This window comes from Vidua macroura, chromosome 1 (assembly GCF_024509145.1).
Source record: "Vidua macroura isolate BioBank_ID:100142 chromosome 1, ASM2450914v1, whole genome shotgun sequence".
NCBI classification, from domain to species: Eukaryota; Metazoa; Chordata; class Aves; order Passeriformes; family Viduidae; genus Vidua; species Vidua macroura.
This window is the reverse complement of record NC_071571.1, coordinates 153,043,248-153,067,604: the sequence shown is the minus strand read 5'-3', so window position 1 is coordinate 153,067,604 and position 24,357 is coordinate 153,043,248. Positions and strand designations below refer to the sequence as shown.

Genomic DNA, 24,357 nt, shown 5'->3' with positions numbered 1-24,357 from the left:
CTTCTGCTCAAGTCAGACCAACAAGATCAGGAATTCCAGGACCATGGGCAGTTCCAGTTCTGGATCTCCCAGGACAGACTCCAATACCTTTTCCATTCTGTGCCCACTCTCACACTGAAAAATACTTCTCTTCCATGCCCCTGGAATTACATCTGTTTTCACTTGTGTCGTTGCCCTATTATCCTTCACATTTGGACTGCTGAGGATGGCTGTGATCCCTCATCTTCATTCCCTACCGCCAGGGATTTGCACTCACTGATGACATGCCTCTCTCCATCCTTGTCTCCTGGGAGTCACAGCTCTCTCGGTCTCTCATCTGAGAAAGATCTCCCAGCCCCTTTAGAATCTTGTTGGCCATGAACTGGTTTTGTTTCTAAGTCCATGAGCATCTTCCACTGGGGAGCCCAGAAGTGCCCAAACCACACCACATGGGACCCAGTTAGTGCTCTAAAGAGAGGAAGGGCCACCTCTCCTGACTTCATGGCAAGCAGTGTCTGAAATCTATTTTGGACACTGATGATGCCTTTTCAACTAAAGCTTCAATGCAATCTTGTGGTCCCTTTTCTCTCCACCAGCATCACAGGGTCCTGCTCAGCAGAGCTGCTTTCCAGATTCTCAGCCCACAGCATGACCCAGGGCCCAGTGCTATTCCTGCCCAAGATCCAGAACTTCTCATTTCTCCCTCATGAAATGCAGGAGATTCCCTTTACCCTCAGACTCCAGCTCCCTCAGACTGGTGGCACAACCAAGTGGTTCCTCAGACACTCCACCATTGGCCAGCTCGCTGAGGAGGCAACTCTCCAACTGCCCACGTGGAATGGAAGAGTCCAGGTGCTCACACCTGGCACAGACACAAAGCCCAGACCAGCCTGACAGACCTGGGACAGTTTGGGACCCTGCTAAATAACACAACCACAAACCCAAAACCATGAGTTCCACAGAATGACCTCACTGATGACACCACAGCTCTACAAATCTTGGTCACATCTTCAGTCACGCACCATCAACACCTGCCTTTGGTCTCAAATACACGTTTTAAAGGAGGAATGACTGCAATGGAAGGGGCAGCTCCTCATGCACAGCACAGCCGAAAAGCCCACAGCAGCCTGACATGGCTGCGATGGAATGGGGCCCCTCTTCACAACACACCCACAAAAAAAATCCCATAAGAGTGCCACAAAATGACCTCACTGATGACACCCATAATTTTCCTAGGCTTTTTTGGAATATTCTGGTTTCTCTGACACACATTTTCCATGTCAATGCTCCCAAATACAAATTCTCACTTTAAAGCTGACGCCAAGGTCAGATGGACATGGTCTCCTTAGAGCAAGACAAGACACGGCAGAGTTGTGAGAAGGAAACCACTCTCCACATCATGACTTGCCAGGCTGGGCCTGGCAAAACCTGCTACCTGCAAAATGCCCCAAGGCCATGGGACAAGGCTGTCCCACCCCTGCAGGACCAGCATAAAAGTGGGCCCAGAGCATCTCTCCCTCACACACTTCTCCTGACACCTACTGCTCTGGTGCTGACAACCAGGTGGGCCTCAAGCCCCTGACCCTCCCACTCCTGCCCCCTTGGCCCCTCTCTTCCAGCACGCTCAGCCCCAGCCTCAGCAGCCTTCACACCTCCCCACAGCCCAACAACAGCCTCCACACTCCCTCACCCTCCTGCATCACTGCCCCTCACACCCCCATAGCCCTGCCCTGCCTCACCTCCCTCTCTTCCAGGGTCTCTCCACACCACATCCATGGCCTGCAACACCCTCTGCCAACCCTGCGGACCCACCCCGCTGGCCAACAGCTGCAACGAGCCCTGTGCCCTGCAGTGCCAGGATTCCCGCGTCATCATCAACCCTTCCCCTGTGCTGGTCACCCTGCCAGGGCCCATCATGACCTCCTTCCCCCAGAACACCGCCGTCGGATCCACCTCCTCGGCTGCCGTGGGCACTGAACTCAGTGCCCAGGGACAGCCCATCTCTGGTGGATTTGGTGGCTTTGGCTATGGCCTTGGCTATGGCCGTTGGTATGGCTATGGGCTGGGCTGCTATGGCAGAAGGGGCTGCTACACCTGCTAAAGGCACCACCTTGGGGTTCTGGCAACAGCTTCTGCAAGCAAAGCACCTCGGCTGATGGTCTTCCTACTTGCACCTCACACTGGATCAGTTCTGCTTCTTCCTCCTGCCTTTTAATTCTTTTGCCTCAATAAAGTTGTCCTGCATCAGAGCCTGACATTTCTCCTCATGTTTGTAAATTCTGGTGGTCTCACATCCTCACCTCTCACAGTGTCAGTCAGACAGGGCATTGGAAAAGGGGCACAACACATTTCTTAGTAAATATGTCACCACCATTAACAACCAAGACTGACACAGGTAGCACAGGACTGGGAGGACCTTCCAGAACGTGGCACAAGCCCATCAGCTGCTATACCAGACTTTTGACACATTAATGGTCTCCTGAGCACAGCTCTGGTAGAGTGACTCCATGCCAGCACACACTAGGCAAACTCTCTTCCCAGCAGAACTCTTGCACCCTCTCAGCAGAGTCACAAAATCACCCAGTTGGGCAGGAATTCTGGGATGCAAGTTCTTCATTCCCCTCTGCTCGAGAAAGACTCACAAGTGCAGGATTTCCCGTACCATGGACAGTTCAGGTTTGGCTCTCCTAGGACTGAGACTCCACCACGTCTTCTGTGCTCTGTCCACCCTCACACTGAAAAATTCTTCCCTTCTTTGCCCATGGAATTCCATCTGTTTTCACTTGTGTCCTTGCCCTCCTTTCCTACATGGTTGCACCGCTGTGAATAAATGGACTCCCTTGACTTCATTCCCGGCCATCAGGGATTTTCATACATTGATGATACCCTGCTGTCCATCCTTGTCTCCCAGCTCTCCCAGCCTCTCCTAAATGACAGATTCTCCAGCCCTTTCAGTATGTTGGTTGTCCTGCGTGTCCGTGAATTAAATTTCCCTATTAGGAAACTAAACCTCCGCTAAGGAAACCTAAGTTCATTCCCTCTTCTCTACAGCTTGGTGAAAGGGAGACAAGACTGGTGTTAAAAAAATTCCATTCAGACAATTTCAGAGAGCAATAAGGTCAATCCTCTTCTTCTGAAAATTGAACAGCTCCAATTCCTTCAACTTCTCCTCACCTGTCTTGTTCTCCTTATCTTTCAGCTGTTTTCCTTTCCATGTGTCAGTCAGAACTCAGCACTGTGACCCCACAGTGTGACCATGCTGGGCCCAGCTGAGACGACTGCCATGGATCAAACAGAACTGGACTTTGAGGAGCTTGGGTGACCTTCATAAATCTCAGGAACTGCTTTCCCATCTCCATTGAGAAAGGCCTGGCATATGGACTGGGCAGGAGAGATGGAGCCAAGGCAGGCAGGAATGTAGTGGAAGGAGCAGCCCCTCAGCCCCAGAACACAGGCAAAGCCCAGACCAGCCTGACATGGCTGGCAGGGAATGGGGTCCCTCTTCACAACACACACAAAAACCACAGCACACCAGTATCACAGGGTGACATCAGCGATGATATCCCACCTCTCCCAAGCTTTGGTAACATCTTCACCCCACCCTGACATGCACCATCAGCACCAGTCTTTAACCTCTAATAATCACATTTAAAAGCTGCAGCCAAGGTCAGATGGACACAGACTCAAGAGAAGGACTTGGAATAACAGAATTCCAAAAACAAACACCTGCACCATGACAGGGAAAGGAAGATGATGTTGCTGAGCAGAGCTAGTAATTCTTGGGTTTTGCTCACAGGAACACAATGTTAAGCCTTAAAGGATACAAGTTATGAAACCATACAACCTTAATGTGGAATAAGACAACTGATGTGACAGACCTGCCTGGGCACCCATTTCTTGTTTGTTTAATGGGTTTCTTAATGAGGTCAAGGAATACAATTTAAATGACAGAGTACATTATCATGTACAGCTGAGAATTCCAAAAGGGCAATAATTTTGGAACAAGTTCAGCCTGAACAGCCTCTCCTTTTCCAGATGCTCTCCCTTCACTGCATTCAAGACAGAATGCCACAAACTCTCTTTACTCCATCAGGCACTCCCAGGCACTGTAACCCTTCCAAGCTATACTGCAGTGACCTCCCCAGGACATCAGAGGCTCCCTCAGCATTCCTGGGTGCAACACAATGACTGATGGACATCCAGTGGCACAGAATAGAGGCCCAGTCATCAGAAGGAAGCCACAAACCACAGCACACAAGTGCCACAAAATGACTTCATTGATGACATTGTAGTTCTCCAGGGCTATGGTTGCTTATTCAGTCCTCCCTCACACACATTTAATAATGAAATACTCTCAAACACCAACTCTCCCTTGAAAACTGCCGCCAAGGTCAGATGGACATGGACTCAAGGGCTGGCAGAGTTGCAGAGTTGTGGGAAGAAAAACACTCCCCAAATCATGACTCAGCAGGCTGGGCCAGCCAAGACCTGCTGCCTAAAAAATGCCCCAAGGCCATGGGACAAGGCAGTCCCGCCCCTCCAGGACCTGCATAAAAGCCGGCCCAGCACCTCTCTCCCTCACACACTTCTCCTGACGCCTTCTCCTCCTGCAGACAACCAGGTGAGCCTCAAGCCCCAGACCCTCCAACCCTTGCTCCCCTGACCCCTCTGCCAGCATGCTCAGCCCCAGACTCTGCAGCCCTCATGCTTCCCCACAGGTCCACAACAGCCTCCACACTCCATCATTCTCCTATATCACTGCCCCTTGCACCCCCACATCCCTTCCCTGCCTCACCCCTTCTCTTCCAGGAACCCTCCATACCACAGCCATGGCCTGCAACAACCTCTGCCAACCCTGCGGACCCACCCCGCTGGCCAACAGCTGCAACGAGCCCTGTGCCCTGCAATGCCAGGATTCCCGCGTCATCATTGACCCTTCCCCTGTGCTGGTCACCCTGCCAGGACCCATCATGACCTCCTTCCCCCAGAACACCGCCGTCGGATCCACCTCCTCGGCTGCTCTGGGCAGTGAACTCAGTGCCCAGGGACAGCCCATCTCTGGTGGATTTGGTGGCTTTGGCTACGGCCTTGGCTACGGCCGTGGATTTGGCTATGGGCTGGGAGGCCTGGGCTGCTATGGCAGAAGGGGCTACGGCTACAACTGCTAAGGGCCCTCAGCACCACCCCTGACACCACCATCTCTGGGCTCTGACAACAGCTCCTGCAAGCAAAGCATCTTGGCTGATGGTTGCCCTACTTCTACCTCAGACCGATCCTTTCAAATACTTTCTCCTGCCTGTTTTTTTGTTTTGTTTTTTTTTTTTTCTTTTGACTTAGTAAAGATTTCCTGCATCAAAGCTTGACATGTCTCCTCATTTTTCTGAATTCCCGTGGTCTCACCTCCTTACCCAACACAGTGCCAATAAATAGACTACTGAATAAATAGAATAAACTGAATAAATAGACTACTGGACTGAATGGAAAAAGGTCTCAAACCTTGCTTAGAAAATACATCACCCCGGTAACAATCAAGACTGGTATGGCAAGCAGGGATTGAGGTGAGATACAAACCCTTCACCTACTACACCAAAGGCATTGACACAACAAATTTCTCTTGCTCATGGCTCTCTCCAGGTCTCTCTGGGCCAGTACACACTTTTGCAATAGACACTTGACAAACTCTCTTCCTAGCAGGACTCCCTAACCCTCCCCAAAAAAATAGGAACAAAGTTATCCCAATTAGGCAAGAACTCTGGAGTGCAATTGCTTCATTCTCTTCTGCTCTGTCATAGTCAGCAAGAGCCGGATTTCCAAGACCATGGACAGTTCAGAGTTGGCTCTCCCAGAACAGGTACTCAACCACCTCTTTTACTCTGGGACAAACCTTGTACTGAAAAGGGCTTTTCTGCCTTTCCCAGGGAATTCCATCTGTTTTCACTTGTGCCCTTGCTCTCTTGTCCTGCACGTGTGCATTGCTGAGAACAGCCAGGCTCCCTCGGCTTCATTCTCTGCAGTCTGGAATTTGCACACATTGATGACACCCCCCTGTCCAGCCTTGTCCCTGGGAATCCCAACTCTCACAGCCTCTGCTCTGGGAAAGACCCTCCAAGGCCCTTTAGAATCTTTTTGGCCCTGAACTGGTGTCAGTTCACTAAATCTACTTCATTTACATTTGGGAAGCCCAGAACTGCTCAGAACACCTCACATGGGACCTCACCAATGCTCAGGAGACACCAGCCTCCTCCTGCTTCATCACAACACTTTTCCCAATCCTGACCTGAAGACTTGGGGTCCCTTTTCCCACAGGGAAAAGGTACGGGGACATCTCCTGCTCCACTTTTTCTCACCCAGAAACACAAGGGTGATTTCTCAGAAGAAAACTATTCTTACATTTGATATTCATACATTCCTTCCTACCTGGGATGACTCCTCCCAACAAACAGCCCTTGGCAGATGCCCTTACTGAGCTTCAGCACCAGATTTTCAGGGTTGCCCCAATGGATCCAACCTCCTGGGCTACAGCACTGGGGGCTTGCTGCCATCTGGACTTTGGGACACTGGCCACAAGCCTTCGGGTCCAGCTCTTCAGACCTTTCTCAGACCACCAGGCTGGGTACTGACACAACCTGGACTTGCCTGGTTGTCAAAGATCACAAAATGCTCACCTGCAACAACCCTGGCTGACCTCTCAATCCTCTTTCTGACAGCCACTAGTGGCGTGAGCCCTTTGCACTCAGCCCAAGTTGAAGCCTAATTACCCTGGATAGCAAAAGCTTAAAAGCAAGAGGAGCACCAAGATATCCACAGAGGAGAGTGAACAGGAAAAGTCAGGTCTAGTGTCAGGTTTATCCAGGTGGGATCAAGGTGGGGAGCAATGGAATGTGAGGGAAGGGGCAACACCTCCAGCACAGCTGCAAATCCCAGAGCAGTGAGACAGGGCTGGGAGGGGATGGGGCTCCTCATCACAGCACACCCACAAACCACAGCAAAAGAGTGTCATGGGGTCATTTCATTGATGACACCACACCTCTCCTAAATTTTGGCTTTTTATTGGGCCCAGCCTAACACTAATCTTCCATTCAAACCCTTTCAAATACTAACTTGCACTTAAAAGCTGCTGTCAAGGTTAGATGGACAAGGCCTCAAGAAAATGACATGGAATCATAGAATTTCACGAAGAAATGCCCATACCATGACAAAGAAAGAAAGAGGAGCATGCTGACCATCAGGCAGTAATTATTGGTTTTTGCTAACAGGAGCACAGTATTAAGGTTTAAGGGATGTAAGATATGAAACCTTACAGTTTGAATGCAGAATAACAGAATTGAAGTCACAGATCAGCCATTATGAAAAAAGGATCAGACAGTGTTGACTGGTGGGTTTTTTTGATTTCTTAATGATGTTAAGATGTACACTTAAAATGAAAGAGTTCATTGTCATGTAATTTTCTGAAATCCAAATGGACCATAAAGATTAAACAAATCCTGACCAGCACCTGGTATTCCAGTTTCTCTCCCTTGATTTCATTCAAGACACAAAGGGATGAGTCCAGGCTTCATAAGGCACTTGAAAACCACAGTACATGAGTGCCACAAAATTACCTCACTGATGACATTGCACCTTTCCAGGGCTCTGGCTGTTTATTTAGCCATCCCTGACACACACGGAACAATCACAGCCTCCCAAATACCAACTCACTCTAAAGCTGCCGCCAAGATCAGATGGACACAGCATCAACAGCTGAACAAGGAATTGCAGAATTACATGAAGAAAAACACTCCCCACCTCATGACTCACCTGGCTGGGCCAGGCAAGAGCTTCAGCCTGCAAAACGCCCCAAGGCCATGGGACAAGGCAGTCCCGCCCCTCCAGGACCTGCATAAAAGCCAGCCCAGAGCCTCTCTCCCTCACACACTTCTCACACCTTCTCCTCCTGCTCCTGCCAACAACCAGGTGAGCCTCAAGCCCCTGACCCTCCTGCTCCTGCACTCCTGGTCCCTCTCTTCCAGCATGCTCAGCCCCAGCCTCAGCAGCCCTCACGCCTCCCCACAGCCCCACAACAGCCTCCACACTCTCTTACTTTCCTGCATCACTGTCCCTTGCACCCCCACATCCCTTCCCTGCCTCACCCCTATCTCTTCCAGGGACCCTCCACCCCACAGCCATGGCCTGCAACACCCTCTGCCAGCCCTGCGGACCCACCCCGCTGGCCAACAGCTGCAACGAGCCCTGTGCTCTGCAATGCCAGGATTCCCGCGTCATCATCGACCCTTCCCCTGTGCTGGTCACCCTGCCAGGACCCATCATGACCTCCTTCCCCCAGAACACCGCCGTCGGATCCACCTCCTCGGCTGCTCTGGGCAGTGAACTCAATGCCCAGGGACAGCCCATCTCTGGTGGATTTGGTGGCTTTGGCTATGGCTTTGGCTACGGTCGTGGATTTGGCTATGGGCTGGGAGGCCTGGGCTGCTATGGCAGAAGGGGCGGCTACATCTGCTAAGGACCCTCAGCACCACCCCTGACAACACCACCTTGGTGCTGTGGCAACAGCTCCTGCAAGCAAAGCACCTTTGCTTTGCAAAGGTCACCCTATTGCAGCTCACATCACCTCCCTTCCCACTTCTTTCTCCTGTCTTTTAATTCTTTTGCCTCAATAAAGTGTTCCTGGAATATAGCCTCACACGTCTCCTCCTCCTTTGTTCTACCAAGGCTCTTGCAACTTCACCTCGCACAAAGCCAAGGGTCAACAGCCCATCAGTGTGTTTGGAAAAGGGGCCACAAGACCTCTCCTGGGATGTCTGTCAACAATAGAACCATCCACTGGGCGTGCAGGATGCAGCACAGGCCCTTCCTTTTCCCAAAGCCTTGGACACACCGATGTACTTGTGCCCATATCCCCAGCACAACCTCCCGATGGCAGCATACATTTGTCCAACTCTTCCCCACCAGGACTCTCTGAACATCCCAGAACTGGAATCCAGGAGTGCACACGGAACCCGGGGAAATCCATTGGTTCAAGCTAGCCTGATCCCCAGACAAAGCAACGACACTTCCCTCAGCTGCCCCTTACAGAAATGGTTCTGTACATTCTTCACCAACATCCTTGTTCTTCTTTGGACATCCTCAAGCACCTCAATGTCTTTCTTGTTGTGAGGGACCTAAAACTGAACTCAGATTCAGGGTTTGGCCTCACCAGTACCCTACACAGTGGGACAGTCACTGTGGTGGTCCTGCTGGCTCCACTATAGGTAATACAAGCCAGGACGCCACTGATTTTCGTGGCCACCTGGGAACACATTGGATCATGTTCAGCTACTGTCAACCAGCACCCCCAGATCCCTTTCCCATAGGCAGCTTCCTTGTCACTCCTTCCCAAACCTGGAGATTTAAGTCTTTACTAAATTCCAAGTAAAAATCATCATCCACAGCCTTTTCCTCACTTACTAAGGAGGTCACATTGACACCTCAGGTGACTGAGGTTGGCCAAGCAGGACCTGACTTTGCTAAAGCCAGGCTGGCTGGGCCTGATCACCTGGTGGTCCTGCAGGGGCCATTAAATACTCTCAAGATGATCTGCTCCAGCAGCTTCTGCAGCACTGGGCTCAGACTGACAGGCCTGGAGTTGCCCAGACCCTTCTTCTGGCCCTTCTTCTAGGAAAGAGTCCCATTTTCAAGCCTGCATCAACTGGGACCTCTCCAGTTAGCCAGGAGTGCTGGCAAAAGAGAGCAAGTGGCTTGAGAGCACTTTCACCAGCTCCCTCAGAGCCCTTAGGTGGATCAATTCAGTGCCACACACAAGTCTGTCACTGACCATCCTCATTGCATTAGGAGGAACTGAATTTTGCTCCCTGGTAAGGAACCTTCTTCCTCAGCAGGACACTGTGCCCATCCCAGGAAGCAGAATCACAGCAAAAGGAGTGCTCAAGGAACTTCTTGGAGGTGACCAAAGACTCATTGTAGAATGGTTTTGCTTGGAAAGGACCTTGAGGATTCTCTTGTCCAAACCCCTGCAGTGGACAAAGACACCTTCCACTATCCCAGGTTGCTCGAAGCCCTGGCCAACCTGGCCTTGATCATTACCAGGGTTGGGGAAGTCACAGCTTCTCTGGGCAACCTGTGCCCGGCCCTCATCACCCACACAGGGAAGAATTTCTTCACAATATCCCATCTAATTCTACCCTCTGGGAGTGGGAAGACATTTCCCTTTGTTCCATCACTCTCTGTGTAGGAGATCCTGGAGTTCAACCCAACCTGCTCAAGGAAGGACAGTTCAACAAGGCTGCCCACAACCATTGTCAACTCAAGGTTTAGTAACTTGAGGCCTTTTCCACTTTTCCCATCACTTGCTAAAAGGGAGGAAAGAACAATAATAGTATTTTTAAAAAATTCCTTTCAGAGAGCTGAAGAAAGGGAGACAATTTCTCCTTTGGCTGCCTTGTCTGCAGCTAAAAATCTGCAGTTCCTAAAACCATGACTCAAAATCTTGTTCTCCAGTTCCCTCAGCAGCTGTTCCTAGGATGTGTCACACCACAGAAGAACCATTGTAACATCAGGGTGGCAAAGCTGGAGCAGAACCAAGGAGAAAGGCAAGTCCAAAAGACAGGTCTGCTGGCCAGGTGGTGATGTGAGGAAGGATGACCATGATGGAAAGGTCAGCTCCTCACTCATGGCACAGCTGCAAAGACCAGACCATCCTGACAGGGCTGTAATGGAATGGGGCCCCTTTCCACAACACACCCACAAACCGAACCACACAAGAGCAACAGGGTGAGGACTCTGATGACACCTCTAAACTATTGTTGTCTATTCTGCATTCTCGACACACATCTGAAATGCAAATCCTCCCAAAATAAAAACTGTCACATTAAAGCTGCCGCCAAGGTCGGATGAACACGGACTCAAGAGCAGGACATGACACTGCAGAGTTGGGGGAAAGAAAACACTCCCCACCTCATGACTCACCAGGCTGGTGAGCTGCTGCCTGCAAAATGCCCCAAAGCCATGGGCCAAGGCTGTCCCGCCCCTCCAGGACCTGCATAAAAGCCGGCCCAGTGCCTCTGTCCCTCACCACTTCTGACGCCTTCTGCTTCAGTGCTGACAACCAGGTGAGTCTCAAGACCCTGAGCCTCCCTCCTTTCTTGTGGCCCTGCTCTTCCAGCAGGCTCAGCCCCAGCCTCAGCAGCCCTCACGCCTCCCCATAGCCCCACAACAGCCTCCACACTCTCCTGCCTCCCTTGCCCTCCTGCATCACCCCACCTCTCACCCCCATGGCCCTGCCCTGTGTCACCCCCCTCTCTTCCAGGCAACCTCCACACCACAGCCATGGCCTGCAACACCCTCTGCCAACCCTGCGGACCCACCCCGCTGGCCAACAGCTGCAACGAGCCCTGTGCCCTGCAATGCCAGAACTCCAGCGTCATCATCAACCCTTCCCCTGTGCTGGTCACCCTGCCAGGACCCATCATGACCTCCTTCCCCCAGAACACCGCTGTCGGATCCACCTCCTCGGCTGCTCTGGGCAGTGAACTCAATGCCCAGGGACAGCCCATCTCTGGTGGATTTGGCTTTGGCCTTGGCTATGGGCTGGGAGGCCTGGGCTGCTATGGCAGAAGGGGTGGCTACATCTGCTAAGGGCCCTCAGCACCAGCCCTGGCACCACCAGCTCTGGGTTCTGGCATCAGCTCCTGGTAGCAAAGCAGGTGTTTGGCTGGTGTTTGCCCTACCTGCTCTGCCAACTTGCTCCCTTCAATTTCTTTCTCCTTTCTCTTCATTTTTATTGCCTCAATAAAGTTCTGTTGCATCAAAACCTGAGATGCCTCCTTTAGTTTTTGAATCCCTGTGGTCTCACCTCCTTACCCAGCACAGTGCCAGGAGTTAAAAAGGCCATTGGGGTATATGGAAAAGGGGCAAAACAACTTTCTTAGCAAAGATGTCACCATCCGTACCTCCCATGACTGGCAAAGTATATAAGGGAGGAGAGGGACGAATTTCCAAAACATGAGACAAGCCCATCACTTGATAACACCAAAGGCTTTGACACATCCATGCTCTCCTGTGCGTGGTTCTGGCAAAGATGCTCCATGCCAGAACATTCTTGATAAATTCTCTTCCCAGTCAGACTCTCAAACCCTCACTACAAACAGAAAAACAACATCAGCACTTTGGGCAGGAACCCTGGGGAACCCTCCTGCTCAAGGAAGACCAGCATTTCCAGAACCATGGACAGCTCAGGTTTGGACTGCTGAGGAAAGAGACTCCACCACTTCTTCCCCTCTCTGACTACCTCCACAATGTAAAGTTCTTTCTTTGCCCAGGAAATTCAATCTGTTTTCCCTTTGTCCTTGCCCTCTTGTCCTGCACGTCTGCACTGCTGAGAACAGACAGGCTCCCTCGACTTCATTCCCTGCCGTCAGGGATTTGCACACACTGATGACACTCCCCAGTCCATCCTTGTCTCCTGGGAGTCCCAGGTATCTCAATCCTCTGTGAAAGAGCCCTTATATTATCTTGGTGGCCTTGTACCGGTTTTGTTTCAAGATGTTAATGGGGTTCTTCTGCTGGGGAGCCCAGAAGTGCCCACACCAACCCACCTAAATGGTGAAGATGTTGAACAGTACTGGCTCCATGGATACAACTCTTGACCTATGTCTCTTGAGACTTGGCTTCACCTGGACTTCAGATCTTGCCTAGAATATTAGATATGATATAAATCTAGCAGTCGAATTCACTGACCATTTACACAACCTGTCCATTCTGGGATTATCTGGGATGATGCTGTAGGAGTGTCCTGGTTCAGGGCAAGTCTGGGGAAAGAATTCCCCTCCCCCCCACAAAAGGGTTCTTTTAGGAAAGCAGATTCAATTGGCCCCTCCCCCCAGCCGGTTTGGGAGAAAATACCTCTGGAGGAAAAAAGTGGAAAAAACCTGTTTATTACACAAGAGAACTTAGACAATATTAAACAATAAGACTTCTTGCCACTCCAAGAGAGACACATTCAGAGCAAATCCCCCCCCGGCTGCAGCTCAGCTCACTCAGTCTCTGACCAGTCCTTCCGGCGCTGGCAATGCCGCGGCCCAGGCCCGGCCCGCTGGGCCACAGATGTGAGCTGCTGATGCTCTTCTGGTGTTCAGTCCAGAGCAGGTCCAGAGAAAGGGAAAAAAACCACAGTCCAGGGAACTTCTCTGCCTCAGCTAGCTAAAACTAACTAGAAAAAAGCAAAGGAGAGCTCTGTCTCGCTGTCCGTCCGTCCGCAGACAACACCGTCCCGGAGCAGGAATGTGGAGGAGGGAGTGAGTTTTTTGAAAACAAACCCTGAGCTTCTTCCCTCCTCCTTTCACTCTTGGAACAAGACTTCAACATAAACAGGGCAGACGATTGGGGATAAAGGCATCATACAGCCACCCTAGGACAAGGAGACACAGTAAAAACTGTGAAAAGTGTGAGGTTAACACCAGCCGTGTCTCTCATAATCCCCAGTTAGCTGCTCTTCTCTGTAGGTAATACAGAGGTCACTAAAATAGGATTTTGCTCCCCAAAACTACTGCTAATGTCTCCTGATTATCTTCTTGTCTGACTTGCTCTTGGCAGTGCTTAACAGAATTAAAAAACTGTCCCATCCTTGTCTGCAGGAACAAGGTCCCTGGAAAGCCATTAGGAAAGTCACAGGGAGTAAATGCACTGCAAGGGGCTGGTGCGAATGCCCAGCACAGCTGCAAAGCCCAGAGCAGCCTGGCAGGGTGAAGAGGGCTCCCCTTCACAAAACACCCACAAACTAAACCACACAGGTGCCACAAAATGACTTCACTGATGACACCCATATTATTCCTAGGTTTTGCTGGATATTCTGGCTTCCCTGACACACGCCTTCCAAGCAAATCTTCCCAAATACCAACTCTTACTTAAAAGTTGCTGCCTAGATCAGATGGACACCGACTCAAGGACAGGACATGGAGTTGTACAGTTGCTGGAAGGAAAACACTCTCCACCTCCCCATCACTTGCACAGCTGCACCAGGCAAAACAGATGTTATGATTTCCATTCAGGTGTCTCTGGAGAGTAACAAGGTTACTCACTTTTTCTGAAAATTCAACATCTCCAGTTCCTTCAACTGCTCCTCACATCTTGTTCTTCTTATCTTTCACCAGCTATGATGAACCAACACAAGACTTCGGGGAGCACAGGAGGCAGCCCTAAACACCTAAATGGGGTAGCCTGCCCATTCATTTCCAGTAAATAAATCATGGCATACAGACAGGTTTAGAAAGTTTGAAACATGGTAGGGAGGGAGAGAATGTAATGGGAGGGGATGCTGCTCACCTCCAGAAGAGCTGCAAAGCCCAGACCAGCTTGGTGTGGCTGTGGGGGGATGATGCACCTCTTCTCAAGACACCAACAAAGCACAGCACTCACGGTGACCTCACTGATGACAGCCGACTGCCCAAAGCTTTGGTCATTACTTCAGCCCTCTTTGAAAAACATCATCACCACCAAACTTTGGTCTCTTAAACTCACACATTAAAGCTGCCGCCAAGGACAGATGTAGACAGACCCAAGAACAGGACATGGAATTCCAGAGTTTTGGGAAGGAAAACACTCCCCACCTCATGACTCAGCAGGCTGGGCCAGACAAGACCTGCAGGCTCCAAAATGCCCCAGGGACAAGGGAAGGGTTACCCCACCCATTCAGGACCAGCATAAAAGCCAGTGCAAAGCCACTCTCCCTCACACACTTCTCCTCACGCCTTCTCCTCCTGGTCCTGCAGACAATCAGGTGAGTCTCAAGCCCCTGACCCTCCTGCTCCTGCAACCCTGAGTCCCTCTAACAGCATGCACAGCCCCAGCCTCCAAAATCCTCACGCCTCCCCACAGCCCCACAACAGCCTCCACACTCCCTCACCCTCCTGCATCATCACTCCTAACATTCCTACACCCCTGCCCTGCCTCACACCCCCTCTCTTCCAGGCAATCTCCACACCACAGCCATGGCCTGCAACACCCTCTGCCGACCCTGCGGACCCACCCCGCTGGCCAACAGCTGCAACGAGCCCTGTGCCCTGCAATGCCAGAACTCCAGCGTCATCATCAACCCTTCCCCTGTGCTGGTCACCCTGCCAGGACCCATCATGACCTCCTTCCCCCAGAACACCGCTGTCGGATCCACCTCCTCGGCTGCTCTGGGCACTGAACTCAGTGTGCAGGGACAGCCCGTCTCTGGTGGATTTGGTGGCTTTGGCTTTGGCTACGGCCGTGGATTTGGCTTTGGCCTGGGAGGCCTGGGCTGCTATGGCAGAAGGGGCTATGGCTACATCTGCTAAGGGCCTTCGGCACCAGCCCTGACACCACCAGCTCTGGCCTCTGGCAACAGCTCCGGCAAGGAAAGCACCTCGGCTGGTGGTAGCCAGCTTTGCACATCAGACCAGCTCTTCTCAGTTTCTTCATCTTCCCTCATCATTCTTTTGCCTCAATAAACTTCTGTGTGCATCAAAGCCTTACACGCCTCCTCTTCTTTTTGAATTCTGCCTCACATGCTTACCCAGCACAGCGCCAGAAATAAACAGGCCATTGGTGTAGATGGAAAAGGGGACAATACATTTTTTAGGAAATACGTGCACACCAGAAACAACCAAGAATGGTAGGGGAAAACTGGTTGAGGGAGGACGTTCCAAACCAGGACCCAAAGCCATCGCTTTCTACACCAAAGGTACAGACACATCAATGCTCTCCAGCTCATCAATGCTTCTGGTTAAGTCTCTCCATGCCAGTACACACCTGACAAAGTCTCTTCCCAGTAGGAATCACAAGCCTTTCCAGCAAAGAGGGGAAACTATATCACATCCACTTAGGCACAAACTCTGGAGCGGAAGTGCTTCAACTGCCCTGCTCAAGCAGAGTCAGCAAGAGCCCTATTTCCAGCACCATGGGCAGCTCAGATTTGGCTCACCCAGCACAGACACTCCACCACCTCTTCCCATCTGTGACCACCCTGACATTGAAAAATTCTTCCTTTCTTTGCCCAAGGAATCCCACCTCTTTTCCCTTTTGCCCTTGTGCATCTGTCCTTGACACGTGCACTGCTGAGAACAGCCAGGCTCCTTCACTTCATTCCCTGCCAGCAGGAATTTGCACACTCTGATAGCATGCCTGTCCTGCTTTGTCTCCTGAGAGTCCCAGCTTTCTCAGCCTCTCTTCTACAAAACATCCTCCAGCCCCTTAAGAATCTCTCTGGCCCTGAACTGGACTCACTTCACTGAGCCTATGGACTTCCTCCAACAATTTTATGAAACATATCTTGAACACTGGTGACACCCTTTTAAGTGAGGCTTGATTGAGACCTTGTGGTCCCTTTGTTCTCCACCAGCACCACAGCATCCTGCTCTCCAAGGCTCCTACCCAGCCTCTCAGCCCCCGGCATGACCTGGGGCCCATTACCACCCTGCCCAGAGGCATAATTTCACATTTTCCCCTGTGGAACTTCAGGAGATGCCTTCAACCCTCAGTCTCCAGTTCCCTCTGACTGGTGGCACAACCAAGTGATGCCTCAGCCACTCCATGGGCTGCCAACTTGCTGAGGGGACAACCCTCCCACAGCCCACGTCCTTTTTGAGGAGGTTGAACAGGGCTGGCCTCATGGATACAACTCTTGACCTACTTCCCTTGAGACCTTACTCCTTCTGGACTCCGCGCAACTGAATAACAACCGCTGAGCTCAGCCCCTCAAACTAAACACCCACAGTTCCTTCACCTGCCCCTCATGTGTCTTGTTCTCCTTATCCTTCACCACATTCCCTTTCCATGCATATAGCCCAGCTCTGTGACCCCACAGTGACCTTCCTGGACCCAGGTAAAATGAGCGCTATGGATGAACCAATACAAAACTGCAGTGAGCATGGGAGGCCTCCCTAAATCACAGAAATCACTTTGCCATCACCCACATGAGAAGGCAGGCATGTAGACAAGCTTGGAGAGATGGAGGTAGGGAGAGGAAGGGGTGAATGGAATGGAAGAGTCCAGGTGCTCACAGCTAAACAGAGACAAAGCCCAGATCAGCCTGACACACCTGCGATAGTTTCAGACCCCTCTTTACAACACAACCACAAACCCAAAACCATGAGCTCCAATGGGTGACCTCACAGATGACACCCCAGCTCTACAAAGTATCAGTCATCTCTTCAGTCCCCTTTGACACACACCATCAATACCAGCCTTTGGTTTCAAACACTCAGACTTGAAAGGAGGAATGACCACGATGGAAGGGGCAGCTCCTCATGCACAGCACAGCTGCAAAGGCCACAGCAGCCTGACATGGCTGTGGTGGCATGGGGCCGCTCTTCACAGAATACCCACAAATTGAATCACTCAAGTGCCACAAAATAACCTCACTGATGACAACAGTATTTCTCCTAGACTTTTCTTGTTTATTCTGGTTTCTCTGACACACATCTTCCTTGCTAATGCTCCCAAATACCAACTATCACTTAAAAGCTGCTGTCCAGGTCAGATGGACATGGTCTCAAAAGAGGGTCATGACACTGCAGAGTTGTGGGAAGGAAATCAATCTCCACCTCGTGACTCATCAAGCGGGGTAAGCAGAGGAAGCTCCCTGCAAAATGCCCCAAGGCCATGGGACAAGACTGTCCCGCCCCTCCAGAACCAGCATAAAAGCCAGACAAGAGCCTCACTCCCTCACACACTTCTCCTCACGCTTTCTCCTCCAGCAGACAACCAGGTGAGCCTCAAGCCCCTGACCCTCCTCCTCCTGCAACCCTGCACCCTCTCTTCCAGCATGCTCAGCCCCAGCCTCAGCAGCCCTCACATCTCCCCACAACCCCACAACAGCCTCCATGCTCCCTTCCCCTTCTGACATTTTGCCCCTTGTTTCACCATGTCTCTGCCCTGCGTCACCCCCCTCTCTTCCAGGCAACCTTCACATCACAGCCATGGCCTGCAACAATCTCTGCCAACCCTGCGGACCCACCCCGCTGGCCAACAGCTGCAACGAGCCCTGTGCCCTGCAATGCCAGAACTCCAGCGTCATCATCAACCCTTCCCCTGTGCTGGTCACCCTGCCAGGACCCATCATGACCTCCTTCCCCCAGAACACCGCCGTCGGATCCACCTCCTCGGCTGCTCTGGGCACTGAACTCAGTGCCCAGGGACAGCCCATCTCTGGTGGATTTGGCTTTGGCCTTGGCTATGGCCTGGGAGGCCTGGGCTGCTATGGCAGAAGGGGCTATGGCTACATCTGCTAAGGGCCCTCAGCACCACCCTCACACAGGAAATTTGATCCGCCAGCAACAGCTCCCACAGGCAAAGCACCTCAGCTAATGGTTGCCCTACTTGCACCTTACACAATCCCTTCCACTTGTTCCTTTGGTCTTTTCAATCTTTTGCTTCAATAAAGTTCTCTTGCATCAAAGCCTCAGATGACTCTCTTTGTTTTTAATTCCAATACTCTCCCACCCTCTTCCGGCACATTTTGTGCAATGAACTGGCCATTGGGGTGGATGGAAAAGGGGAACAAAACCTTTCTTAGCAAATCGGTCACCACCAGGAACCACCAAGTCTGTTATGGGAAGCAGGGACTGAGCAGGGGCCACCTTCTAAAACACGACACAAGCCCATTCCCTGATACATCAAAGCATTTGGCCCAATCCCCTCCTGAGCATAAAACTGGAAGTCTCACGCCATGCCAGCACACACTTGACAAAATCTCTTCCCAGCAAGACACTTGAATCTCCACCACAAAATAAGAAATAACATCATTCACTTGGGCACAAGCTCTGGATTGCAAGTGCTTCCACCCCACTGATCAAGCAGAGTCAGCAAGAGCCGGATTTCCAGCACAATGGACAGCTCAGTTTTGGATCTCCCAGAACAACAGAGATGTTGATGGGAGATCCCATCACCTCTTATACTTTCTGACCACTCTCACAACGAAAACTTCTTGCCTTCTTTGCCCATTGAATTGCATCCAGTTTCATTTGCAAACCTCTTTCTCCTTCACTGCTGAGAACAACCGGGCTCCCTGGATTCATTCTTTGCCATCAGGGATTCATACACACTCATGACACCCCCATCCATCCTTGGCCCCTGGGAATCCCAGCTCTCTCAGCTCTCCTCTAGGAAACCTTCTCCACCCTTCCAGGACCTTGCTGGTCGTCTACTCGCCTTCTTTCACGGTCCACAGCCCCCATTGTTGCTGAGGATCTTGAATAGGGTTGGCCTCATGGATGCAGCTCTCGACTTGCTTCCCTTGAGATTTGACTCCATCTGGACTTCACGCCACTGATCCCCAGCCTCTGGGCCAGCCTCTCAGCCACTCTCTGGCCACTCACTGCACCCTCAGGCAACCCGGGAGTCGAGAATGGGAAGGAGCACCAAAGGCTTCACAAAAGGGTTGACTTTAACAGCAGCCACAGCTCTCCCCTCATGCCCAGGCTGAGTCACTGGCACAGAGCAGACACACAGCTCAGCCAAGCACCATTTCCTCAAGGGAAATCCTCCAAGTGGCCTCACCCATCGGCACTTGCCACAGCTCAAGACCACCAAGGCCTGGCTCACCCCTCACCTGCTGCTGCTCCCATCTATCCTCTCCTCCCTTGCTCAGCTGCCCCCAACACCCATGGAATCCCTTCAGCTGGAAAAGACTCTTCACATTCAGTCCAACTGCAAAACTAATCTGTGAATGCCACCAATCTCAGAAATGTTCCATGTGTAGAAGACTTACATGTAAAATGGCATCAAGTCCAACTGTTCCTCCATCACTTCTAAGGCCACCATGAAACTTCCCAAAGTCCAAATCTCCAGGGCTTCTAAATCCATTCACAAATGGTGACTATTCAACTGTCCTGGGCAGTCATGTACAGGGCCTGAAATCTCTTCATGTGAAGAAATTTCCCCTAATTCCAAACTCAATCTACCTTGCAGCAAATTGACTCCATTCCCTCTTCGCTGATGGCTGAATAAAAGGAAGACAAGACTAATGTCAAATTATGTTCTTCCAGGTAGCTCCAGAGGGCAAGAAGGACAACCTTTCTCTGAAAATTGAACATCCCCAGTTCCTTCACCTGCTCCTCATGTGTCATGTTCTCTTTGTCCTTCACTTCTTTTCCCTTTCCATTTCTAAGAGTCCAGGTCTGTGACCCCACAGTGTGACCATTCTGGGCCCAGGTAAGATGAGCGCTATGGATGAACCAACACAAGACTTTGGGGAGCATGGGAGACCTCCCGAAATCACAGGGATCACCTTCCCATCTCCAAGAGGAAAGGAGAGGCATAGAGACATGGAGCCAAGGTGGGGAATCAGAAAACATGATGAAAAGTCCAGATCTGTCACCCCAAGTACACCTGTATATCCCAGACCATCCTAACAGACAGGGGAGGGAACAGGGTCCGTCTTCAAAAGACAACCACAAACCACAGCACACCAGTGTTGTGGAGTGACTTCATGGATGACGCCTCACTGTCCAAAGCTTTGGTCATGGTGTCAGCCCTCCCTGAAAAACATCAACATCATCATCAAATTTTGCTCTTTATTACTCGCATTTAAAAGCTGCCGCCAAGGTCAGATGGAGACACAGATTCAAGACCAGGATATGGAATTGCAGAAATGTGGCAAAGAAAACAATTCCCAACACATCATTCACCACAATGGGTCAGGAAAGAGGTGCTGCATGCAAAATGCCCCAAGGCCATGGGACAAGACTGTCCCGCCCATCCAGAACCAGCATAAAAGCCAGCCAAGAGGCACTCTTCCTCACACACTTCTCCTGACACCTTCCGCTCCTGCCAACAACAGGTGAGTCTCAAGCCCTTGACCCTCCTCCTCCTGCACTCTGGGCCCTTCACTTCCATCAGGCTCAGCCCCAGCCTCCGCAGCCCTCACACCTCCCCACAGCCCCACAACAGCCTCCACACTCCATCACCCTCCTGCATCACTGCCCCTCACACCCCCACAACTCTGCCCTGTCTCATCCCTTCTCTTCCAGGCACCATCCACATCACAGCCATGGCCTGCAACAACCTCTGCCAGCCCTGCGGACCCACCCCGCTGGCCAACAGCTGCAATGAGCCCTGTGCCCTGCAATGCCAGAACTCCAGCGTCATCATCAACCCTTCCCCTGTGCTGGTCACCCTGCCAGGACCCATCATGACCTCCTTCCCCCAGAACACCGCCGTCGGATCCACCTCCTCGGCTGCTCTGGGCAGTGAGCTCAGTGCCCAGGGACAGCCCGTCTCTGGTGGATTTGGCTTTGGCCTTGGCTACGGCCTGGGAGGCCTGGGCTGCTATGGCAGAAGGGGCGGCTACATCTGCTAAGGGCCTTCGGCACCAGCCCTGACACCACCAGCTCTGGCCTCTGGCAACAGCTCCGGCAAGCAAAGCACCTCGGCTGGTGGTAGCCAGCTTTGCACATCAGACCAGCTCTTCTCAGTTTCTTCATCCTCCCTCATCATTCTTTTGCCTCAATAAACTTCTGTGTGCATCAAAGCCTTACACGCCTCCTCTTCTTTTTGAATTCTGCCTCACGTGCTTACCCAGCACAGCGCCAGAAATAAACAGGCTTTTGGCTTTGATGGAAAATGGCTCAATGCATTTTTTAAGAAATATGTCCACACCAGCAACAACCAAGAATGGTAGGGGAAAATTGGTTGAGGGAGGACCTTCCAAAACAGGACCCAAAGCCATCGCTTTCTACACCAAAGGCACTGAAACATCAATGCTTTCCAGCTCATCAATGCTTCTGGTTAAGTCTCTCCATGCCAGCACACACCTGACAAAGTCTCTTCCCAGCAGGAATCACAAGCCTTTCCAGCAAAGAGGGGAAACTATATCACATCCACTTAGGCACAAACTCTGGAGCGGAAGTGCTTCAACTGCCCTGCTCAAGCAGAGTCAGCAAGAGCCCGATTTCCAGCACCATGGGCAGCTCAGATTTGGATCACCCAGCACAGACACTCCACCACCTCTTCCAGTCGCAGATCACCCTCGCTTCGAAAAATGCTTCCCTTATTTGACCAAAGATTTCCATCTCTTTTCCCTTTGCCCTTGTGCATCTGTCCTTGACACGTGCACTGCTGAGAACAGCCAGGCTCCTTCACTTCATTCCCTGCCAGCAGGAATTTGCACACTCTGATAGCACCCTCATCCATCCTTGTCTCCTGAGAGTCACAGCTTTCTCAGCCTCTCCTCTACGAAACATCCTCCAGCCCCTTGAGAATCTCTCTGGCCCTGAACTGGACTCACTTCACTGAGCCTATGGACTTCCTCCAACAATTTTATGAAACCTATCTTGAACACTGGTGACACCCTTTTAAGTGAGGCTTGATTGAGACCTTGTGGTCCCTTTGTTCTCCACCAGCACCACAGCATCCTGCTCTCCAAGGCTCCTACCCAGCCTCTCAGCCCCCGGCATGACCTGGGGCCCATTACCACCCTGCCCAGAGGCATAATTTCACATTTTCCCCTGTGGAACTTCAGGAGATGCCTTCAACCCTCAGTCTCCAGTTCCCTCTGACTGGTGGCACAACCAAGTGATGCCTCAGCCACTCCATGGGCTGCCAACTTGCTGAGGGGACAACCCTCCCACAGCCCACGTCCTTTTTGAGGAGGTTGAACAGGGCTGGCCTCATGGATACAACTCTTGAATTCCTTCCCTTGAGACCTTACTCCTTCTGGACTCTGCGCAACTGAATAACAACCGCTGAGCTCAGCCCCTCAAACTAAACACCCACAGTTCCTTCACCTGCCCCTCATGTGTCTTGTTCTCCTTATCCTTCACCACATTCCCTTTCCATGCATATAGCCCAGCTCTGTGACCCCACAGTGACCTTCCTGGGCCCAGGTAAAATGAGCGCTATGGATGAACCAACACAAAACTGTGGTGAGCATGGGAGGCCTCCCTAAATCACAGAAATCACTTTGCCATCACCCACATGAGAAGGCAGGCATGTAGACAGGCTTGGAGAGATGGAGGTAGGGAGAGGAAGGGGTGAATGGAATGGAAGAGTCCAGGTGCTCACAGCTAAACAGAGACAAAGCCCAGATCAGCCTGACACACCTGCGATAGTTTCAGACCCCTCTTTACAACACAACCACAAACCCAAAACCATGAGCTCCAATGGGTGACCTCACAGATGACACCCCAGCTCTACAAAGTATCAGTCATCTCTTCAGTCCCCTTTGACACACACCATCAATACCAGCCTTTGGTTTCAAACACTCAGACTTGAAAGGAGGAATGACCACGATGGAAGGGGCAGCTCCTCATGCACAGCACAGCTGCAAAGGCCACAGCAGCCTGACATGGCTGTGGTGGCATGGGGCCGCTCTTCACAGAATACCCACAAATTGAATCACTCAAGTGCCACAAAATAACCTCACTGATGACAACAGTATTTCTCCTAGACTTTTCTTGTTTATTCTGGTTTCTCTGACACACATCTTCCTTGCTAATGCTCCCAAATACCAACTATCACTTAAAAGCTGCTGTCCAGGTCAGATGGACATGGTCTCAAAAGAGGGTCATGACACTGCAGAGTTGTGGGAAGGAAATCAATCTCCACCTCGTGACTCATCAAGCGGGGTAAGCAGAGGAAGCTCCCTGCAAAATGCCCCAAGGCCATGGGACAAGACTGTCCCGCCCCTCCAGAACCAGCATAAAAGCCAGACAAGAGCCTCACTCCCTCACACACTTCTCCTCACGCTTTCTCCTCCAGCAGACAACCAGGTGAGCCTCAAGCCCCTGACCCTCCTCCTCCTGCAACCCTGCACCCTCTCTTCCAGCATGCTCAGCCCCAGCCTCAGCAGCCCTCACATCTCCCCACAACCCCACAACAGCCTCCATGCTCCCTTCCCCTTCTGACATTTTGCCCCTTGTTTCACCATGTCTCTGCCCTGCGTCACCCCCCTCTCTTCCAGGCAACCTTCACATCACAGCCATGGCCTGCAACAATCTCTGCCAACCCTGCGGACCCACCCCGCTGGCCAACAGCTGCAACGAGCCCTGTGCCCTGCAATGCCAGAACTCCAGCGTCATCATCAACCCTTCCCCTGTGCTGGTCACCCTGCCAGGACCCATCATGACCTCCTTCCCCCAGAACACCGCCGTCGGATCCACCTCCTCGGCTGCTCTGGGCACTGAACTCAGTGCCCAGGGACAGCCCATCTCTGGTGGATTTGGCTTTGGCCTTGGCTATGGCCTGGGAGGCCTGGGCTGCTATGGCAGAAGGGGCTATGGCTACATCTGCTAAGGGCCCTCAGCACCACCCTCACACAGGAAATTTGATCCGCCAGCAACAGCTCCCACAGGCAAAGCACCTCAGCTAATGGTTGCCCTACTTGCACCTTACACAATCCCTTCCACTTGTTCCTTTGGTCTT

General features: G+C 51.7%; 7 protein-coding genes and 1 pseudogene across 8 annotated transcripts in view; 6 read left to right on the top strand and 2 right to left on the bottom strand.

Moving 5' to 3' along the window:
• Positions 1 to 24,357, bottom strand: part of LOC128819137 (feather beta keratin-like) — a 68,953-nt gene that overhangs the window by 3,651 nt on the left and 40,945 nt on the right. Inside the window, exons 2-3 of one of the 2 annotated variants that reach the window (XM_053999093.1) lie at positions 14,296 to 14,444; positions 14,052 to 14,190 (exon numbers count right to left, since the gene is read on the bottom strand). The exons of the other annotated variant lie outside the window; for it this stretch is intronic. The gene's annotated coding sequence lies outside the window, so the exon portion shown is untranslated. The remainder of the gene's footprint in view (positions 1 to 14,051; positions 14,191 to 14,295; positions 14,445 to 24,357) is intronic. 2 annotated transcript variants of the gene reach the window in all.
• The window catches only part of LOC128819028 (feather beta keratin-like), a 93,900-nt pseudogene that overhangs the window by 29,555 nt on the left and 39,988 nt on the right, over positions 1 to 24,357 (bottom strand).
• Positions 1,754 to 8,479, top strand: LOC128819229 (feather beta keratin-like). The gene is made up of 2 exons (XM_053999256.1): positions 1,754 to 2,049; positions 8,422 to 8,479. The coding sequence occupies exons 1-2, from the start codon at positions 1,754 to 1,756 to the stop codon at positions 8,477 to 8,479; spliced, it is 354 nt and encodes a 117-aa protein (XP_053855231.1).
• LOC128819306 (feather beta keratin-like) lies at positions 4,794 to 5,147 on the top strand. The gene has a single exon (XM_053999399.1). It carries the CDS (start codon positions 4,809 to 4,811, stop codon positions 5,145 to 5,147), a length of 339 nt encoding a protein of 112 aa, XP_053855374.1. The 5' UTR covers positions 4,794 to 4,808.
• On the top strand, positions 11,281 to 11,610 carry LOC128819333 (feather beta keratin-like). Its single transcript, XM_053999450.1, has one exon. It carries the CDS (start codon positions 11,302 to 11,304, stop codon positions 11,608 to 11,610), a length of 309 nt encoding a protein of 102 aa, XP_053855425.1. The 5' UTR covers positions 11,281 to 11,301.
• Positions 17,586 to 18,227, top strand: LOC128819111 (feather beta keratin-like). Its single transcript, XM_053999062.1, has 2 exons — positions 17,586 to 17,704; positions 17,891 to 18,227. Exons 1-2 carry the CDS (start codon positions 17,586 to 17,588, stop codon positions 18,225 to 18,227), a joined length of 456 nt encoding a protein of 151 aa, XP_053855037.1.
• Positions 20,659 to 21,302, top strand: LOC128810230 (feather beta keratin-like). Its single transcript, XM_053982950.1, has 2 exons — positions 20,659 to 20,749; positions 20,934 to 21,302. The coding sequence occupies exons 1-2, from the start codon at positions 20,659 to 20,661 to the stop codon at positions 21,293 to 21,295; spliced, it is 453 nt and encodes a 150-aa protein (XP_053838925.1). The 3' UTR covers positions 21,296 to 21,302.
• Positions 23,587 to 24,228, top strand: LOC128819101 (feather beta keratin-like). Its single transcript, XM_053999050.1, has 2 exons — positions 23,587 to 23,705; positions 23,892 to 24,228. The coding sequence occupies exons 1-2, from the start codon at positions 23,587 to 23,589 to the stop codon at positions 24,226 to 24,228; spliced, it is 456 nt and encodes a 151-aa protein (XP_053855025.1).

What these genes read in the sequence shown, in the direction of transcription:
- LOC128819333 (XM_053999450.1), top strand. Translation starts at nt 11,302, where the DNA reads ATGGCCTGCAACACCCTCTGCCAACCCTGCGGACCCACCCCGCTGGCC.
- LOC128819229 (XM_053999256.1), top strand. Translation starts at nt 1,754, where the DNA reads ATGGCCTGCAACACCCTCTGCCAACCCTGCGGACCCACCCCGCTGGCC. An exon ending in TATGGCTATGGGCTGGGCTG is followed by an intron (nt 2,050 to 8,421) that starts CTATGGCAGAAG and finishes CGGTCGTGGATT; the next exon opens with TGGCTATGGGCTGGGAGGCC.
- LOC128819111 (XM_053999062.1), top strand. Translation starts at nt 17,586, where the DNA reads ATGCCCCAAGGCCATGGGACAAGACTGTCCCGCCCCTCCAGAACCAGC. An exon ending in CTCCTCCAGCAGACAACCAG is followed by an intron (nt 17,705 to 17,890) that starts GTGAGCCTCAAG and finishes ACCCCCCTCTCT; the next exon opens with TCCAGGCAACCTTCACATCA.
- LOC128810230 (XM_053982950.1), top strand. Translation starts at nt 20,659, where the DNA reads ATGCCCCAAGGCCATGGGACAAGACTGTCCCGCCCATCCAGAACCAGC. An exon ending in CTTCCTCACACACTTCTCCT is followed by an intron (nt 20,750 to 20,933) that starts GACACCTTCCGC and finishes CTCACACCCCCA; the next exon opens with CAACTCTGCCCTGTCTCATC.
- LOC128819306 (XM_053999399.1), top strand. Translation starts at nt 4,809, where the DNA reads ATGGCCTGCAACAACCTCTGCCAACCCTGCGGACCCACCCCGCTGGCC.
- LOC128819101 (XM_053999050.1), top strand. Translation starts at nt 23,587, where the DNA reads ATGCCCCAAGGCCATGGGACAAGACTGTCCCGCCCCTCCAGAACCAGC. An exon ending in CTCCTCCAGCAGACAACCAG is followed by an intron (nt 23,706 to 23,891) that starts GTGAGCCTCAAG and finishes ACCCCCCTCTCT; the next exon opens with TCCAGGCAACCTTCACATCA.